The following is an 11,285-nucleotide window of genomic DNA, read 5'->3' as shown; positions in this document are numbered from 1 at the left end:
AAAAATTCCAAAGGAAGGCAGGAAAGAAAAGTAAAGGAACAAAACAGCGGAGACAAATTGAAAGCAAACAGTAAGATGGTAAACTTAAATATTTGCTTCTAGGGAATTCTATGTATGAGTAGTCACAGATCAAGATCTTTTCTCGATACAGTTTTGAAAGCTAAGGATGCTTGTTTTTTAACCAATCGGCCTCTGAATTCTACCCCATCAACTCCACCTTAGTTTTATCTTGATGGACTTGAAATAAACCTGCTGGGAGGTACCACCCTTTACTCCTCGCTGGTGTTCCTACCTAGGCTGATTTAGAACAGGGTACTAAAGGCTTGGAACCGTGTTCCTATCATCGTTCCCTCTAAAGTCCCGATTTTTCCTATTAATCCCTGTCTGGGATTACCAGGATACCCTGACCCGCGCTCATCCCTCCCCATTTTAAATATATATTTATATATAGGAATTATATTAACTTAATGTAGTGTTTCTTTCCTCACCACCGAAAATGTATACAATACGCGGAGTTACACTTCAAAGAATTTTACAATCCAGAAAAAATGGCTATTTCACACTCGGTGTACAGTTCGGTGACCCCTGGGTGCTCCGCTAGCGCCCTGAGGCCAGGCACGGGGCCCGGGCGCTTCGGGGCCTTGCCCGGCCCGTAACTGGCGCTCTGACGGAACATGTTCGTTAAATGAGTAACTAAGTCCGTATGGTGTGTGTGGGCCTGAAAACACACGTAAACGCGCTTCCACGGTCAAACGCCCTAAGCTATACTGCGCAGCCCGTCCCGCCCAACCGGCGCGGGGCAGGCGACCCCGTCTGGCGGCAGCCGCGGTGGCAGCCGTTTGCCTCCTTTCTGGGTCGGGCGGCGTCCGTGGCTGGGAGCGTCTCGTGTGGAGGCAAATAAACAAAGCCAACCGCACCGAAACGGGTCGTTCCGTTTCACATCCTCCCTCACATCGGGTGCCCAGGTCTACTTGGAACAAAGTGACCCTCCATCTGTCCGCAGGCAGGTGGAGCCCGCCCCACGTAGCGCGCGCCTCCTGCCCTCCCAGCCCGCGCTCCTCGGCGCGCGTAGACGCGGACCCTGCAGGACCCCGCCGGCCCGCGAAGGGACACGCCCCCTCGCGGGAGCACAGGGCCGCAGCACGCACACCCCCGCGCCACCCCGCGAGCGAGCGAGCGAGCGCGCACGCGCGCGCGGGGGGCGGGCCTCCTCTTCCTGGCACCCACTGAGCGCCCGGCCCCCTCACCCCACCCCACCCCCCGCCGCCCAGGCTCCGCCTCCGCGACGGGGCCGCCGGGAGGAGGCGACCGGAAGCCACTTAAAGCAGAGCTCGAGGTGACAGGCGAGCGATCTGGAACGGGAGCGCGGTCCAGCCTTTCTGCGCTCGCGGCGGCGGAATGGCCCGTGCGCGGCTCGCCGCTTCGCCAGCCTGCGACCCCTAGACGCCGGCACCCGTCTCCGTGCCGACCCCTGGCGCGGACGCTGCTCTGGACGTCCGTTTTCTCAGCCTGCCCGTTCAGGTAAGGGGCGCCGGGTGGGCTCTGAGGGGACGAGGGACCCTAGTCGGGATGGCGGGCGCTGGCCTCGCGGCCCCGGTCCCCCGCCGGGAGAGTGCCGGGCTCTGGCAGATCGGGCTAATTGGTTTTTAGACTGTCTTTGTACCGAATTCCCTCGGATCCGATCCCGTCAGTATCAGGGTGGGATTCGTTTACACTTCTAAGTCGTCTTACACACCCAGAGCCTTTGGCAGGTGTACTAATGGGACGCTGGAGATTTTAGACGCTGAAGATTTAGTCGGGGTCGCCAGAGTCTGCCCCTGCCCGTCAGGGCGGGCGGGCGGGCGGGCTGGGGCGCGTCTTTGCGGGCAGACCCTGGCACTCTGAGGCGCGGAGGAACCCTTCGCAGCCCCGGGGGAGGGCGCGGCGGCTGCGGGAGCCTTCCGGGCACCCCGCGCTCCGGGCTGCAGCCCAGAAGTTTGCAGGCGGCTTTCGCGTGAACTTTTTCGGCTTCGCCGCCCGCGAGCCGGCCGCCGCGCTCGCTTGGCCGCTTGGCGGCTGAGTTGGGCGAGCCCCCCGGGAGTCGCAGGACGCTCCTCGGGAGGTGCAGCCGGAATTCAGTGTGGAAGGCGCCGGGAGAGGGGGATGCGGGGACGCCGGGGCTCGAAGTTGGTTGAGGGGTGGGGGGCGCCCGGGCGTCTGTCGGGGCGGGAACGCTCCGCGGGACCCCAGGGATTGCGGGACCCGGCGGCGCCTCTGCACCGTGGCGCGGAGCGGCGGCGCCTCGGGGCCCCGAGCTGCGCCAACCGCCGCGGCCGGCAGGAGGCGTCGCTCGGACCCGAGCTGGCGCCCGGGAGTCGCGCGGCGGCGGGCGGTTTCCATGGAAGGTGTGATGGGCGTCACGAGGTGAGAGGTGGCGCGGTGTGTCGCCTGCAGCGGGGCCCTGGAGGAAGTGCCCTTCCAATCTTTATTTTTCTGTTATGCAAACTAATTGAGGAACTACTCGAGTTCTCTCTTCTTCTCCCCAGTTTTGTTTCCGAGTTTGACAAGGGGCAAGAACAGGAAAAGTTGGTGTGTGTGTGCGGGCGTGTGTGTGTGTGTGTGTGTGTGTGTGTGTGTGTGCGCGTGTGCGCGCGCGCGCGTGCACGTCTAAGTAAAATTGCTTTAGTGGCTGCTCTGCCTTGATTGGGTGTGATAGGAGTGGTTTAGTTTGTGGTGTGCGTGGGGGAAGGCACAGGCCGGTTTGGTGTGGTGGAGAGGGAATACCACAATCTGTGCCAATTGTGCCTTGAGGCAAGAGCACCGAATGATGAATAATAACGCCTGGCTTGGCTGCTTTCCAGTTGATTTATGTCTCATGTCAGATCCCTCCTTCGTGAAGCTTTCCCTAATAATGCCAGCTCACACCGCTCTCTCCTATTTCTGCCTTTTCCTTTTGTGCTTACCATGTGTACTGATAGTTTGTTATATACTGTTTTATTTTTCTGAATATTATTACGCTCTTTTTACACATAGCTTTATGAACGTCTCCAGTTAGATCTTTAATGCTCGTTTTCCTGGGGATTTGATTTTATTTTTTGTTAACCCATAAACAGCAAAGAACTAAGCATTTAATGCCTTTTCTTCAGTAAGCCAACAAATTATGGATATTATGGAATACGCAATGTCTGCATTGTGCTGAGCACTGTATCAGGCACCTAGGGTGAATGCTTGATTAAATCATGGGTTCTTGCATCAAATAACTCTTTCACTCTGTTGGACAAAAGAGGATTAATTGCCAGTCACCATCCTTTGTTACTTGGTACAATCTCAGTAAATATTTTCTAATTTTAGGGTTTTTTTCAAGGTTTTTTGATTCTTGGAAGAACTTTTTTAGTATTTGTGTGTATGAGTATCTTATACTTTAGTTTCATTTTTCTAGAATCTACTTTCATGTGCTTTCTTTAAAGCATGTACCTGCATAACTTTTATGAAGACAGAGACTAGGAGGGCCCTTTATTTAGTTGTATTTGCCTTTTGACAGTGTTCAGGTTGTTGCTGATGATAAGAATGATAGTCCTTCAGTAGTGGTAATGTTTTTTGGGGATTGCAGGTGTAGCCCGTAACATTGTTGGAATATACTGGAACTTTCTCAATATAGAAATAATTAACAGACTCCTGGCTTTCTCTCATATAACATTTCAGTTGAGAGCCCCTGTTTCCTATGTATAGCCTCACATCTCAGGTTCACTTACTAATTAACTCTGAAGTTTATCTTTTATTTGGTGGTGAACTTTTTTTCCCCCCACAAAAACTAAGTTTTTGTCAACTCACGAGACAGGTGATAACATAAACAACTGTGCAGAAAACCACAAAGCTGAGTAGAGATGTGGTTTCCCTTCTGTCATCATTTAACAGTTACTTCTACCTCAACATTTCTCACCCCCTACTTCTTTCTAGCCTTATGGTAAAAATCCATACACCAGAGGAATTATAAACTGTTGTACATTAAGTCCACAGTAAATGCCAAAGACTTATTGAAACATACTCATGTGCCTTTACCTGTTGTAAGTTTTTGAATAGTCTGGGCTGCTTTGGAGCCTGGCTTTCTCAAATGGAAATTAAAGCTGACCTGTAAAGACTAAATAGAGAGCAGCAGGAGTGATTTCAAGTACTTAGTCACGGACCAAAACAAAACATTCTAATGAATGAATGGGATTCAGTTGTCAGTTTGTAAATGATCATCTTCCTTCCTTTCCTGGTAGGGTTTTAGACTCTGAGGAGCAATTGGAGCTAATCCACACCATGGAAGTGGAAACCACGGAACCTGAGCCAGACTGTGTAGTGCAGCCTCCTTCTCCTGATGACTTTTCATGCCAGATGAGACTCTCTGAGAAGATCACTCCATTGAAGACTTGTTTTAAGAAAAAGCAGGATCAGAAGAGGCTGGGAACTGGAACCCTGAGGTCTTTGAGGCCAATATTAAACACTTTGCTAGAGTCTGGCTCACTTGATGGAGTTTTTAGGTCTAGAGACCAGAATGCAGATGAGAGCAGCTTACATGAACCTATGGTGAAAAAGCCACTGGAAATCAATCCATCATGCCCACCAACAGAAAACAATATGTCCGTCCTGATTCCTGATGGGACAAATGTCCGGGGCCAAATACCAGATGCCCATCCTTCTGGCCACGCTCCAGAACAAGTGGTTCCAATTCAGGATCACAGCTTTCCCCCAGAAACCATCAGTGGGACAGTGGCAGATGCTACAACAGGGCATTTCCAAACTGACCTTTTGCATTCGGTTTCAAGTGATGTTCCTACTAGTCCTGACTGCATTGACAAAGTCATGGATTATGTTCCAGGGGTTTTCCAAGACAACAGTTTTACAATCCAGTACATATTGGACACCAGTGATAAATTGAGTACTGAGCTCTTCCAAGACAAAAGTGAGGAAGCTTCCCTTGACCTTGTGTTCGAGCTGGTGAATCAGTTACAGTACCATACTCATCAGGAGAATGGAATTGAAATTTGCATGGACTTTCTGCAAGGCACTTGTATTTATGGCAGGGATTGTTTGAAGCATCACACTGTCTTGCCATATCATTGGCAGATCAAGAGGACAACAACTCAAAAGTGGCAGAGTGTATCCAATGATTCTCAGGAGCACTTGGAAAGATTTTACTGTAACCCAGAAAATGACAGAATGAGGATGAAATATGGGTATGTATTTATAACAACTTGGAAAAATGGTGTTAAATGCTTTAGAGAAGGTAGAGACTAAAAGCCTGCTAGGATGGTTTCTTTCAGTAATAACTGTTTTTCCCTCTTTTCCACTGTTATCTTTTGGCTTTATGCTGCCCTAATTTTTCATGGTAGTTGAATGCAGGGTATTTACCTAACCAAACAATTCAAATGTCAGTCTGTTGCATGTGCATGTGAGTGAGAAGTTGTACTTCGTTGTGAGTTCAATACTGTTTTAATCACTTTTGAAAGTAAGTCCATGGTGAATCATACAACTTAAATAACAAATACTAATTTATCTAATTTTAAAGTTCTTAATGTTGAGTAGTTTGGAGTTTTTTTTTTTTTTTTAAGATTTTATTTATTTATTTGAAAGTCAGAGTCAGGGAGAGAGAGAGAGAGAGAGATCCTCCAGCTGCTGGTTCACTGCCCAGATGGCCACAATGGCAAGGGCTGGACCACGGCTGAACTAGCCTGATGGCCAGGCCAGAGCCTGGAGCTTCATCGCGTTCTTTTCCCAGGCTGTTTGCTGCTTTTCCCAGGCCATTGGCAGGAAGCTGTCTCAGAAGTGGAGCAGATGGAACATGAACTGGCACTCCTGGGATGCCATTGTCACAAGATGGCAACTTAACCACTCCGCCACAACTTTGGCCCCAATTTGGAGATTTTTGTGGCTTTCATTTTGAAAGATGTAAACACTTTCTGTGAACGATTCAGAAGTTTCTCCCGTACTTTGTTTTTTCAATGATTTATTTATTTATTTGAGAGGTAGAGTTGTAGATGGAGAGAGAGAGACAGAGACAGGTCTTCCATCTGCTGGTGCACTCCCCAAATGGCTGCTACAGCCAGAGCTGAGCTGATCCAGGAGCTTCTTCCAGGTCTCCCACGCGGGTGCAGGGGCCCAAACACTTGGACCATCTTCCACTGCTTTCCCAGGCCATCAGCAGGGAGTCGGATTGGAAGTGGAGCAGCTGTGACTCAAACTGGCGCCACAGGCAGAGGCTTAGCCTATTACAGCACAGTGCCAGCCCCCTCCCTTACTTCTTAATAATGCCAAAACACCATTACGTCTATTTTAGTTCTTTTTAAACCTTTTTACCATTAAATTTTTTTTTTGGACAGGCAGACTTATAGAGAGAGACACAGAGAGAAAGATCTTCCTTTTCTGTTGGTTCACCCCCCAAATGGCCGCTAAGGCCTGTGCGCTGCGTCGATCTGAAGCCAGGAGCCAGGTGCTTCCTCCTGGTCTCCCATGCGGGTGCAGGGCCCAAGGACTTGGGCCATCCTTCACTGCCTTCCCAGACCAGAGCAGAGAGCTGGACTGGAAGAGGAGCAACTGGGGCAGAATCCGGTGCCTCAACCGGGACTAGAACCCGGGGTACCGGTGCCGCAGATGGAGGATTAGCCAAGTGAGGCACGGTGCCGGTCTTTACCATTAAATTTATCTTACACATAAGTTATCCCATAATTCAGGGGTTATTTTAAACCTGAAAGAGTCTTAGTGAAAGGAGAATGTTGTTGGATAGGTTTATCCCCTATATAAAAAAACTGGAGTTTTTTTATGCAAAATATGTGTGTTCACTTAATGTGAATGCCTGAACAGTATTCACTAGGGAACTGGCATTTCCATATCCAAATTCTTCATTAATTGAACTTTAAAATGAAGAAAATGTGGTTGTAACATAAAGTTGTTGGTGCAAAAATGAATGTATAGTAAATATTAATCTTCGTATTACTAAATTTCTCATGTAAGAATTAAAATGTGTAGTGTGTAGCTGTTTGTGTATGACAGGCTAAGGATTAAAGTTAAATGGGGGAAGAGAGTACTACTGTTCATGCCACCTGAGTTTGGATGCTGTGAAGGCAACTCAAAAAAGTTGAGAAAAATTTCCTTGAGAGTCTCTTTGTTCACAGATTTGTTGGTTTGTACCACTCAGAAGTCTGGAGAGTCAGCAAATAGTGGCAGTAAGGTATTTCCAAGTTGTCTAATTCTGTTAGTTCTAATGCCACCCTTGTGTATTCTGACATGCTGCCAGAGCATTGTTGGATTACAGAAATATGGCCTTTTTTTTTCTATTTTTTTTCCTAATGCTTCCATTTAGTATTGGTTAAATGGTTTTCTTTGAGTGTTTCAGTATTTCATTTACATAGTAAACAGGTCAATTTTTAGCACCTTAATTCACATGAAGCTAGAACTTTACATCTTGTGTTTCAAGAGAGAAGTGTGGAGTAAGATGATGAGCAGTATAAAATCCAAGATCAAAGTTGTTACACAGAAGACCCCTTGATAAAAGTCAGGTCATATCTAGAAAGCTGTTTTCCTGACTAAATGTATTATTATCTTGGTAATATGTGTTCAAGATTACCCCTTGTTTAGGTAGCAAAAATCCAAAAGCCAAGTACTTTCAGCTTTTTTTTTTTAAAGCCAGCATTGGAAAGAGAAAAATATTTCACTTTTTATCTAAAAAAATCTTTCCATGTTGTCCAAAATCTCTGTTGCCCATGAGCTAGCAATTCTAATTGCTATGTCAAGGATAATTAATTTTATATAATCTCAAAGCCACCCTAATCCTTCCATTTCCAGATTGCAAAACTCTGCAGAACAGTGGCCTTCCACTTCACTCTTGAGAAGTGAATTTCCAGTCTGCTGAGTACTTGAGCATCTTGGTACATTAAGTTTCTATTCATTTGCTTTGGTCAGGAAGAAACTAGCAGGATTATTGTTAAACACGTTACATTCTGTTACTATGAGGAGGCAAGGTAGTCATTTTGATCACAGAAAATCCAGGTACTCTTAGGTCAGCAGCATATTGAGTATTTTATTTGGTAAGATTATTTTGGTGAAGAGTAGACATAGATACAGACCCATGAGCATGCATTGTTGAATTAGTTACAAAGCAGTTGCAGTGGGTGCTTGATTTCCAAATCAGTTTTAATGAAGTCAACTGATGTTTATCTGACACTTGGGAGAGGAAGAGCATAAATGAATTATTATTACAACTATTGCTGCTGCTTCATTGTTAGTGATTATCAGTTCTGCTCTAACAAAATAGCAAAAAGCATTAACTGTCAATTACTAGTAAAGTTCTGAGTGGACTACAAGAAGAAATGTAAGATTGTAGATAACTAAGTGTCAAAAATTAGGCTTTTTGATAAGTTGACCTGTGGTCATTGCAACCTGGTTTTCCTTGTATTCCAAAGCGATGTTGTGTTTCCTGGCAACAAGATGCAGATAACGGCATGTTGAGCCTTGCTGAGAGATTCACAAACAAGCTGGAGCAGCCCAGGTTCACATGGTTACCACATTATTTGGCTAAAGCTATTAATCTCTGTGGTCAGGCCTGTAAAGCTGGTCTATCTGTGCAGATTGCACACAACCAGGAAGTATGTGTTCAGCTGTGTATGCATCCAATTTGGACCCAACAGTCTTTGGATTCAAGAATAATGAATGACAGTTCTGTATCTCACTTGTTTTTAATCGTTTGTATGATTGCTTCTCAGCCTTTTGGCTAAGATTAAGTGTAATCGTTTATATAGCTTGGTAAATCATTATTATATACTGTGTCCATAATAACTTCATTGTGTGGAACTGGGGAAAGTTCATAGTTCTTGGACTCTAGCAGACACAAAAGTTCATCGCTTCAAACAATAGTTGAGGTTCTTTATCTTGATCTGCAAAGTTACAGATTCAATATTTAAATTAGGTGTGTAATGTTCATTTTGTTCTCAGAAATGAAATTGGAAAGGAAGGTGAGCTGGGTAAGTTTGCACATCCCTTCCAGCTTTTTAGATAGTCTAATCACTTGTAAAACAGGATTTCTATAATGAATGCTTATTTGGTTCATTGTAATGGAGTTATGATATAGTCCCACTTTATTTTCTCACTCTGCTTCATACAGCTAGAGATACTAATGACCGGTGTCAGCTGGAAACTAGCTGTGTGTATGTACTTCACAAATTTGATGCTGAAGCTTCTTTTGCACATGGGATGAACCTTGAAGAATTTCCAAATTCCAAATGCACTTGAGAAAACAATATTGAATGTTGTGTTTTCGATTAAGAAAACACAGTGTCTAACAGTTTAGGCACTCATTTTTAGTAGAAGATGATATTGGATGACAGAACTAAGCAGTTTAGCAAGAACCTCCCCAACTGTTTGTAATTGATCATTGAAATGATGGAGGTTCTGCAAAAATCTGGCTTACAGAAATCAAGATCAGTTTCACGTTACATTCATTTTTATGTGTGCCAGACTGATCTAATTATTGACCCCCAACAACAAGGAAGGAATATACTTACTTTTTGTTTTGGAGGTTGCCTGTGGTGAAAATATGACTTATTATTTATAATTCTGAATTTATAGAAAGAGGGTAGGGAGGAAGAAAAAGGCTGCAAACTCTGAATCCATGGCTAATTTTTCTCAGATGACAATATTTTTTCTCCTCTTTTGGAATTAATGCTTATTGATAAAGTAGAGTTTTACTTAATGATTTAAGTATAGAGTGTTGTCATAGTCTTAGTTGCAGAGTGGTTTTGGTAGCTAATTGCTTGTATAAGTCTTTTTTTTTTTTTAATCTGCTCAAGAAACAGTACCATTAGATAGCTTCAGTCCCAAAGGGACAAATACCATATGTTCTCCCTGATCTGTGATAACTAATAGAGCACCTAAAAGATAATCTTAATAGAAATGAAATTGACACTTTGAGAAGCAATGACTTTGAACAGCCCTTGTCTCCACTGTTGAGGAATAATTTCTTTTTTCATACTATTTGTTGAACTCTTAACAGAGTTAATCATGTGTATAAAGTAAATTGAAAATAGATCTAGGTAAAAAATAAGAATGGGTATAGAAGGAGGAGGAGGAAGAGGGCAGGTATGGTGGGAAGAATCACTACGTTCCTAAAGTTGTAATTATGAAATGTATGAAGTTTGTATTCCTTAAATAAAAGGTTTCTAGTGGGGGGAAAGATGGCTTCAGAGAAACTCTGTAAGAAGACAAAGAGAAATGCGTATTCATGGTAATAGTGTGTATTCTTGTAGCCTGTATGAGTTGCAGAGTGAATTATTTAAACTAGAGTAAGTTACTAATAACTCAACTAGAATAAAATTAGCCAAGTTAGCTCTGGCCTGCACAGCTGTGATGATGCATGAACTAATTCATTATGTGTTATTGATAACATGGGAGAGAGGAGAACAGCTGAAACTTACTAAGCCTTGTGACTTTTTGGTATTTCTTGAATATACACAGCTGTATGTGTATGAATTTATTTAAAAAATTCCTGCAAAGAGAGAGCTCCATAAGCAAGTACTGTTTAAAGTGACTTTGAAAATGTGTGCCTGTACTTTTTGATAAAGCAATCCAGTGAATTTTTTTGTACCTCTTTATGCTGCTATTTACATATGAAATAAAACTAATTGGCTTCTATCTATACTAATCCAGAGAAGTTACTGGGTATGTGTAGAGCTGTCGTGGGAATCAATAGCAGTCATTCATTCTTTCCATTTTGGTTTTTCTTCAATAAGCAGATTAGATTTTTTGAGGCAGCTGTCACCTGGCATTAGGTTAGGGTCAATTTTTTCTTGATGTATTTATGGTAATGAAAATGAACCTTGCAAAAAGCGAAGATTTATAACTTTCAAGTCAGATATTTGGAAGAAATAACTTATCTGACAATCCCTAAAAGCAGTTTCATGATACATATCTGATTTATTGAGTTGAATCCAAACCCTTTATTATAAATAAGCAAAGGAAGAGTAGTAAGTCCATTCAATATTCAATACTTCATCTGCATATAGTGGACATGCCAAAAATGCTGCTTTTTGGCTGATTACTTTTGCTATGTCCTTGTTAATAAACATTTCTTGTTACACTAGTTTCCAGATTGTAGATTTATATTCTACCATAAAGTATAGGTAAATTGATAAATTCTTCAGTGTGTTTCTGAAGATGGCTGTTGATCCTCACTTTTATTCTGGGTTTAGGGCCTATTTTTAAAAGATGAAGCAGTATGTAGCCTATGTAAACCTTGACTACTCAAGGATTGCTGCTAAAATCCAGTCATTCGA

General features: G+C 43.9%; 1 protein-coding gene across 1 annotated transcript in view; it reads left to right on the top strand.

Moving 5' to 3' along the window:
• Positions 1-1,292: 1,292 nt before the first annotated feature.
• The window catches only part of TIPARP (TCDD inducible poly(ADP-ribose) polymerase), a 32,720-nt gene continuing 22,727 nt past the window's right edge, over positions 1,293-11,285 (top strand). The window contains exons 1-2 of the mRNA XM_002716323.5: positions 1,293-1,521; positions 4,242-5,198. Of these exons, the coding sequence (XP_002716369.1) occupies positions 4,282-5,198 (917 nt within the window). The 5' untranslated portion in view covers positions 1,293-1,521; positions 4,242-4,281. The remainder of the gene's footprint in view (positions 1,522-4,241; positions 5,199-11,285) is intronic.

The sequence above is a fragment of the Oryctolagus cuniculus genome, chromosome 4 (assembly GCF_964237555.1).
Source record: "Oryctolagus cuniculus chromosome 4, mOryCun1.1, whole genome shotgun sequence".
NCBI lineage: Eukaryota > Metazoa > Chordata > Mammalia > Lagomorpha > Leporidae > Oryctolagus > Oryctolagus cuniculus.
The sequence above is the reverse complement of the archived record's forward strand: the minus strand, read 5'-3'. Positions and strand labels throughout refer to the sequence as shown.